This window comes from Bison bison, unplaced genomic scaffold (assembly GCF_000754665.1).
Source record: "Bison bison bison isolate TAMUID 2011002044 unplaced genomic scaffold, Bison_UMD1.0 scf7180017864519, whole genome shotgun sequence".
In the NCBI taxonomy this organism is placed as follows: domain Eukaryota; kingdom Metazoa; phylum Chordata; class Mammalia; order Artiodactyla; family Bovidae; genus Bison; species Bison bison.
Window position 1 is genome coordinate 17,211,202 of NW_011495072.1, and position 9,364 is coordinate 17,220,565.

At 38.0% G+C, this 9,364-nt stretch overlaps 1 protein-coding gene across 8 annotated transcripts in view; it reads right to left on the reverse strand.

Moving 5' to 3' along the window:
- RNPC3 (RNA-binding region (RNP1, RRM) containing 3) overlaps positions 1-8,977 on the reverse strand; it is a 45,932-nt gene extending 36,955 nt beyond the window's left edge. For 6 of the 8 annotated variants that reach the window (XR_824404.1, XR_824406.1, XR_824405.1 and 3 more), the window contains exons 1-5: positions 8,297-8,976; positions 7,100-7,147; positions 1,858-1,976; positions 886-969; positions 348-459 (exon numbers count right to left, since the gene is read on the reverse strand). Coding sequence is in view for 5 of the 8 variants with exons in the window: in XM_010830958.1 (XP_010829260.1) it covers positions 348-459; positions 886-969; positions 1,858-1,976; positions 7,100-7,147; positions 8,297-8,488 (555 nt within the window). In the remaining 3 variants the exon portion in view is untranslated. Of the gene's footprint in view, positions 1-347; positions 460-885; positions 970-1,857; positions 1,977-7,099; positions 7,148-8,296 lie in introns of all 8 variants that reach the window. The other 2 variants (XM_010830961.1, XM_010830959.1) reach the window with 1 other exon arrangement.
- Between the last annotated feature and the right edge of the window lie 387 nt (positions 8,978-9,364).

Below are 9,364 nucleotides of genomic sequence, written 5' to 3' on the forward strand. Positions count from 1 at the left end.
GGATTAGTGTACCTTATAAAAAGCACAACTGAGAGCTCTCTCACGCTCTTTCAGTTACATGAGGTTACAAAGAGAAAATGGCCATCTTCCACCCAGAAGAGGGCCCTCACCAGAACCTGACTCTACCGGCACACTGATATACAACTTCCAACCTCCAGACTGTGAAAAATAATTTTCTATTATTTAAAAACCGCCCAGATCATGGTACTTAGCTATAACAGCCCAATCTAAGGCATCTTTAAAATTCTGTAATATTATCACCCTTATAGGAATTAGTCTGATTAATACAACTATTTTTTAAAAAGTATGAGAAAGTATTTACTTTGAGAAATGTTTATTCTACTTACCTGCACATAGAACTTAGGCACACTTGCCAAAGCATTTACTATATTTGCTAGGATTGTACTTGAAGGTGGTGGGTACATATACTTGAGGCATGAATTTAGAGGAAAAGTCAGCCTAAAAAAAATACTTAAAATGCTTATTGTGTTTTAGTAAGATTCATATCAATAACTTATTTTAGGTAACCTAATAACATACAAATTGCTCAAATGATTCAGTAAATCTAAGAGTACTCTGTTCCTAAAAGATCTAAATGATTACATTTAAACAGCAAGTTGCCTTCTCTCTGCATTATAGAATATAGCATTTCTTTTCAGAGCTTATCTTACAACTTTGAACATTTTAATGGAACCAAATTCAGTGACAAACTCTTAATGCTCTATATGTTTAATCAACACACTAAAAATCTTCATTATATATACTAAAATATCCTTTAAAAATATCTTGACAACACACACACACACACACATAACCCCCCCACACAAACCTACCTATCCAAAATAAAAGCAAAAGACACAATGAAATACAAACAAAAATGCTAACCCATGGTTTGGTGCAATTCCATTTTCTATGGTTAAACAATCAAGTTCTTTCTTTTCTTTATCATCTTCCACAGGATCATCAGACCTAAGAAATATGGAATCAAAATTGATGTTATCTATAGAAGAAACAGAATGACAAAAATGACACTATCTTTTCAAACACAGCATTATAAAAATAGCTGCGAAAGTACAATTTTCAGCTATTAAGTAAATACCAATGAAAAAGAAAACTAATTCCAGATATAAAAGCAAGCCACGTTTTCATTTATTCTTCATAGCAATGACACGAAGATGGTATGATGAATCTTACTGACAGCCCTCACCCACCAAAATTGAAGTTCACAGGTATAAAATAGTGGCACACAAATGTCTTTAATGTCCATCAGCAAGGGTTTCTTAAAAATCAGACAGCTGGGGCCTATCCTCCTCACCACCCCCAACAACCCAAATTTCTGATTCAGTACGACTAGGTTAAGGACAAACAATCTTTCCTTCAGTCAAGATTCTAGATGATGCAGCTGGTGCAGGGATTGTACTATGAGAACCACTGGTGTAAAGCAATTTATAAAGGTTATATAGCTACAAAGAATTACAGCTAGGAATCAAGGCTGTGCCTATTAATGATACCTTGCTATATATTAGGACTTTATACTAGTTACCTTCCCTCCACTTAATAGTTGAACGCTTTCACCTACTCTCTTTTCATTTCACACTGGTTAAGTCCTAATATTAAATCAATACTCAGGTTACGAATGCATAATTAGGAACAAACAAATGTATTGCTTTCAAGTACTAGATTTAGTAGAGAGATACAATCATTTACTGTTTCAGATTATTTACTTGTTAGTCTGAAAATAATCCAAGAGCGATACAACTCTTTAAAAAAATTAGTAATTTAATTAAAAAAAATTTTTTAATAAATTAAAAAAATAATAATAAACTTTTAAAAGGCTAGGAAAACCTATCTACATACCTTTTCTTTTTTTCAGTGCCCAAAGAGGGACATGGTGAATGAACTCGATCTTGCTCTTTTGCAAATTCAACAACTAAAGTATGACCCAAAAGTTTCAGTTGATGAAGTCTTGTCAATGCCTTCAGTTGGAAGAACAAAAGAGTAAAATAATTAATAACTGTACCTAAGTTATCTGTTACAGACCACATATAAAGTAATTTATACACTTTTTTTGTTAATGCTGATAACATTTCCTTGGCTATTTTTCACCCATTTCTAATGTCAGGCTGCCAAGCCTTCATTACTCATTAGGCAATCACTTCCAATCGCTTAGCAAAACTAAGATCTGGTTAAATCCAACTTTTCCTGTGCTAATGCAGCAGAAAATGTTTAGAAAAACAAACATAATGAACTGGGCTGGTCTCACTTTAAATTCACAATCACAATCACAAATCTGAGGGCAACCTCTAATGAAGCCAACCAGTTACATACTACATTCTCAGTTCATTTTTTTCTACCAATCTCTAAGATAATATTTTGCACTATTTCCTTCTTCCTTAACTTCATGATAGTCCTGTCCCATTCTTTTAGCCTTGGATATCGCTTCCTACTTTAAGAAAACTGAAGCTACAAAATGAGAATTTCGGATTCCAAACCATAATTTCTCATCTACCATCTTCTGAATCCACATATTCTACCTTCTATCTGTTATCACATATCAACGATCTATGTTCTTATTTAAATCTAGTTGACTTGTTGTATATGCTTCCCTGGTAGCTCAGACAGTAAAGTGACTGTCTGCAATGTGAGAGACCTGGGTTCAATCCCTGAATCAGGAAGATCCCCTGGCGAAGGAAATGGCAATCCACGCCAGTACTCTTGCCTGGAAAATTCCATGGATGGAGGAGCCTACTAGGCTACATTCCATGGGATCACAGAGTCAGACGCGACTGAGCAACTTCACTTCACTTCACTTGTACACTAAATCCCAGCCCCTCTTCTTCTTTCTGGAACTGTACAGGGTGTGTTCCTACCTACATTGCTAATTTTCTGTCCTCTACGGGATTGTCCCCAACAGCATACAAACACAATCTGATTTCTCCCATCCTACAAAGTATTTTTTCCTCATTAATAGATCCCACTTATCACTATTCCCCCCTTCCCCCTCCCTCCCCTTAAATTACTCTTACAGTAAAGCTCCTCGAGGAACATCTATGCCCTCTATCTAAAATTCCTCTCCCATCCAGTTTCAAACTCACTCCAATCAGGTTTATGCCTTAATCAGTCCACTGACACTGCCTGTCACAAACAAATTCTGTACTGCCACACCAATGGTCAACTCTCAATCTTCATTTTATAGTATTTAACACAATCACTCTTTTTTTTATACATGTTCTTCACTTGGAGTCTAGACATTATAACTTCCCTAGACATTATAACTTCCCTACAGTTTTCTTCCACGTTATTGTGTTTTACTCCTCAATCACTTTGGTTTATTTATGCTGTCTTGAACTCTTAATGTTGGTATACTCCAGAGATCTATATTTGGATCTAATCCAGTACCCTAAATTTAAAGACTGTCTCTACGCTGATAATTTCCCAACTTATAATTTCAGTCAAAATCTCTGTCCTTAAGTCAAGGAACATATTTCCAAACTACTGGATAGCTTCTCTTAATTTTAAACATTTTAAAATTAACACTCCAGGAATTGAATCTTCTCTCCCCACCCTCACCTCAAATGTTTCCCATCTGGAAACTTTCAATGGCAACTCCCTTCTTTCATTTACTCATGTCAAAAATCTTGCAATAACCCTTAACACCTCTTTCCCATGTTGCATAACCAAGCCATCAAAAATTGCTATTTGCTTCTACCTCCAAATTAATCTAAAATCTAACTACTCCTTACCATCTCCACTGCTACCACCATGGTCCAAGAAACCACCATCTTTGGACTGAACTAGCAGTTTAATCTTTTAACACATTTTCCTGTTTCTAGTCTTCCCTGCCTTCCATCTATTCTCAACACAAAGTGTTGAGTTTAAGTTTCTTCCTCTCAAAATGTGTCACACATTCTCTTCAAAGTTATAGCTTTCAATTTTAATGTTAATTAGTCCTCTGCTGCTGCTGCTAAGTCGCTTCAGTCGTGTCTGACTCTGTGCGACCCCATACACGGCAGCCCACCAGGCTTCCCTGTCCCTGGGACTCTCCAGGCAAGAATACTGGAGTGGGTTGCCATTTCCTTCTCCAATGCATGAAAGTGAAAAGTGATAGTGAAGTCACTCAGTCATGTCCAACTCTACTGCAGCCTACCAGGCTCCTCCGTCCATGGGATTTTCCAGGCAAGAGTAAAGGAGTGGGCTGCCATTGCCTTCTCCCAACTAGTCCTCATAGTTTCTAAACATAAGTCAAATTATGATGCTCTTTTGCTCACAGTACTACAATGGCACCCAATTTTATTCAGCAAAATCTAATGTACTTAGAATGCACATGTCATGGCCCTCTCTAAGTTCTCTGACCTCAAATTCAGTTTCTCTCCCCATTTTTTATGCCTTGATCACAAGCTAGTGCATTTTGCTTATTCCCCTTACTGGAATTCACTTTCCCCATATTATTTCCTTAGCTAACTTCCTTTACTTCTTTCAAAATATTGGTCAAACATAACCCTAACTACCTTAACTGTAGCTTAACCTTCTCAACCCAGCACTCCTGATCCTTCATTTTCTAAAATACTAAATAACTTATTAAGTTTATTATTTATGGTCTGTCTCTCCATTCAAGAACATGAGTTCATATGATGGCATAAACCTGCGTTTGACTTACTAATAGATCCCAAGATTTAAAGGAGCATCCAGCACATAGCAGGTACCGTGTATTTTTTGAACAAATGGAACTTTAGGGCTTAACTGGGACTATAATTTTATTTTACCATCTTTATGCATTCTTATTTGACTCCATTATACAAACCAAGTTTCTAAATGTTTTAATAATTTTCAAGTCCTTAATTCAATCTAGACCTCTTCACTGTCAACGAACCTCTGATTATCTGAAATACAGCTGAATTACTTCAAGTTTCTTCCTCTCAAAATGTGTTACACGTTCTCTTCAAAGTTATAGCTTTTAATTTTTAATGTTAACTAGTCCTCATAGCTTTCTCAGCTACTTACTATAAACATCTCTCTCCCTTTGTTTTAAAAAACTATTAATCAGGTGCACTATAGCCTAAAAACTCTATCACTGCTACCATCTTCTCATTCCTTCTTTTCGATACAAGTATTTCCCAAAGATAATGACGGGCTCCATGTCCTCTCCTACAAGTTAATCTTGACTCTAAAACAATGTGGTTCATTTCATATTTTACCAACAATATTTTAAAACTGTATTTCAAAAGATCTTTTTTGAAAAAAATGTTTTCCTATATTTTAATATATACAATGTGAAAGTCTTCTGTAATTCCACCCTGGGAGAAAAACATTTATTATTTGGTATATAGCTCTGCTACATTTTGTTCTAGGCATACACTAACATACATAGTACTAGTTTTCAAGAACTCCAAGGTTACATAATATGTATTTCCCAACTTTGTTTATGAATCTATCTGGGTTACATTTCTGATCAATACATATTCATTTGACTTCATTTTCTGAGGGTTGTAGTCCAGTGTATGGATACACTACAATTTAAAGTGTCCTTTCCCCTTATTAAGAATTTGGTCATTTCTACAGTTTCCCAATAAAAAGTACTTTACTATTAGACTGTTAATTCTTCACCTTGTGTCATTAGAGGATCTTGTCTTCTTAAAACTCTCTTCTCTTTGCATCCATGAGAATTTGTTTTCTAGTTCTACTTCCTTTTTAACTTCTCCCTCCCTCCCTGTCTTCTTTGCTGGTTCTTCTTCCTTTGGCCAGCCATATTCATTCACTTTGTTGAAGAAATTCCATTTTTAAGCCTACCTCCACTCTAGACCCATATTTTTCATTGCTTTTTAAAATATTTCCACAGAAGTAGCCCACCGACTCCTCACAGTTAATAGATAACATATGAATTCATTACATACCTTTGAAAACACTCTCTGAGTCCTGCCCCTCATATCAGCTAAAGTAATAACCCAAGAACTCAGTCTGAAAATCTTCAAGTATTCCCTCTCTCTCAACCATATCTACAGGGATCACAGGACCTACAAACACAATCTCTACCCAATGTATATCTACTTCTTCTTTTGTCTTCTTACTTCCTTACTCAGATCTTTTCTCCTGCCTTGGCCACTGTAACAGTTCTCTTGTCTAGGTTTTCCTTTTGATTTTTCTACGTCTAATCTTTTTCCCTATCTAATCCATTACATGAACTCTACAAGATATCTTTCATAGAGCTGACTATATTACTGGTCAGCTTAAATTTATCAAGTACCTTAAGAATAACTACTAAACAAAATTCAATCCCTCCCTCCCCTCAACCCAAATTTAGACTCAACCTACTTTCCAAGTCCTATTTCAACCCTCAGCTTTTGCTTCACTTAGAGCTTTCCATGCTCCACAGTCTTCTTTAGTGGTCTCAAAACATGGAAAGCCCATTTCCCTTTGTTTTCGTCTCAAGATCCAACTAATCATTAAAGGTCTACCTCAAAGGTCACCTTTGCAAATGATCCCCCAGGATTTTTTAAATATACATTCTCTATTTAATGCTTAAAGCATCTTGCCTTACAATTTTTATGTCTAAAGGATGTTTTCATCCTTCAAAGCTTGTCATTTTTAATTATACAAAAGGTTACAATTCAATTTTTATTCATGTTCCTGTTAATCTATTCCATAACATCATAAGGAAAAACCCCAATGAACCTTTTGGTCAACTCATAATAGTCTTATGCCCAAATATCTACACTTTGGGCAAAATCTGCCAACTGACAAGCCGAATGTAGCCAATGAGGCAAATTCTGGAAATACAAACCTTTTTGCTTTTGAAAGGGCTTCCCTGGTAGCTCAGTTGGTAAAGAATCCGCCTGCAATGCAGGAGACGCTGGGTTCGATCCCTGGGTTGGGAAAATCCTCCAAAGAAGGAAAAGGCTGCCCACTCCAGTATTCTGGCCTGGAGAATTCCATGGACTGTATAGGCCACGGGGTCGCAAAGAGTAGGAAAGGAAAGGACTGAGCGACTTTCACTTACTTCACTTTGCTTTTAAAAATTATAGTTTAGCCTAATGTTTCATTTTTTAACTATGCCTGGATAATAGAAAGTTGGTAATAAGTAACACAAAAGAAGGAGTCATACCTTTACAGCTGTTTTTTCATTAGGGAAAGTTGCAAAAGCTGTATGTTTCTGAAAAACAATTAAGGTACAAATTATTTAAAATATAATTTCAATTTCTCATAAGGACATCTGATATTTTACCAGCTGATAGTGATTTGACACTAATAAAATCACAGAAAAGGCAGGAAATCGAGATCATTTAACTGATTACGAATTTCAGGACAGTTTTTAAATCAGTTTAGGATCAGACTTCTTTGAAATGAAAGCCTTGCAAGTGCACACACACAGCATGTTTTAAATATATTTTCATGTACTTCAACAATCCTTAAGTTTAAAAACCTCTACTACCCAGGGAGGTCCATTCTTAAACTATCCAAAATCATAAAATATGTTCCATGTGTAACACATCCAAAGATCTAAACTTTTCACTATATAGCCAAATGCAAAGTTTAAATGGGTCTTTCTTTTAACTCAATTCACAACCTTGGCTGCATATTAAAATCACCTAGGGAGACAACTATTGATGTCCTGTCCCGTCATAGATCATGTGGCAGAAACTTAATCACATCACCGTCACTATTTTAATGAAGAGCAATCATGTAAAACATCTTCGGGTATAATGGAAAATAAAGTAATTTTGTACATTCCTGGGTTGGGCTTTTAATAGTTTTAAATTATCACTCCCTGAAAGACTACGCTGTACAATTTTTATGAAGAACATCTTCCTCAAAAATCTAGTAGAAATCCTGTAATTAGCTTACTCAAGTTGCCGACTTCTGTAGTTTCTCCTCTATTTTGATGAATATCTTAACGCTGGCTTATAAGCAAACCAAGATTTTTAAGTATCCCTTTGTTACATATTTTTGGGAGTACTCTTGAGTTTAAGAGAAATATTTCTAAATTCCGAGGAGTTTCGAGATTCCCAGGGTGGGTGAGAAACGGAATATAATAAAGGTTACTTTTCATTCTTTCTGCTTCGCCTTTCTCAATCGCCCTTTTCCGCAGCGCGGCGACTAATCGAGGCACAAGCCAATTAAAACTTGATTTGGGACGAAAGATATTTTGATATGAAAGAAGAAAGACTGGGAAGGGGAAGAGGAAGCCTCCACTCCACCAGCGCATCTTCCCCACTCTTCTTTTTCCTTCTGTCAGAACTTCCCTTCCCCACGTCACCGGCCTAGGACCTTCCCCGGAAACTAGGGGTTCGCGCGCTCTTACCAGGCGCCCCTTATCGGATAGGACGCGCACGGACTGCGCCCCGAAATACTTCAGCAAGTCTTCTTTCTCCTCAGCGGTAAGCTCGGCTGGCAGGTGCCTCACTAGAAGGGTTCGGTCGCCCCGCGGGGGAGAAAGCGAAGCAGAATTCTGGCATCCTCTGGACATCGGAAGCGGCTGTTCTGGGGCCGCCATTTCTCACACAGACTCAGCACCTGGGAAGCCGCTGAGGAAACCGCAGTCATCAAAAGAAGCGGAGCTAAAAGAGTCTTCTTCCACTCCGCGCTAAGGATTCTGGAAACAAGGAAATAACGCGAGAGACGGTCGCCTTCTCGCGAGACCTGCAATACAGACTGATGACAACTTTTCGGAGACAAGTTCCTTAGATTGAAAGGGGAAGTTCCAGTGATGGGAAACCAAACTGATTCAAATTCCAGGTAGCTGCTGATGATGTTTAAAACTAAAATTCCCCCGAGAGAGGTGTGAGGATTAAAATATGTTAAAGTACGATGGACTTCAGCCTCCTTTTTCAAGGAGGAAGTAACCCCAAGGGCAGAAGGACTTACTGCTGCGCATGTGCGAGCGGCGCGCCGGTCTGGGCGTGGCACCGGGACGGTCCCGAAAGACGCTGGTTAGGGTTCTAATCCTGGCAGATTTCCAAGTGCTTGTGATTGGCTGACAAATACAGGGTGTTTATCCACGGCATTGGGATGGTAATACCTGACGGTTGCAAGTTTGTTTGTTTTTCGGCTCAGCAGCCTTCGCATAGCCAGGCTAACTCAGTTTTAAGGATGAAAAAATTGAGACACAAACAGTGTTTTGTTTTGTTGAATCATGGGACACAGCAGCCTGATAAGGTATGGCCATTGTTCCCTTTCATGAAACTAGCGGCCTCTGGGGCTTAGTGGTAAAAGAATCCGCCTGCCAATGCAGGAGACACAGGTTGGATCCCTGGGTCGGGAAGATCCCCCTGGAGGAGGAAATGGCAACCCTCTCCAGTGTTCCATGGGATTCTCCCATGAGGACAGAGGATCTTCTCAGGTTACAGTCCTTAGGGTCGCACATAGTTGG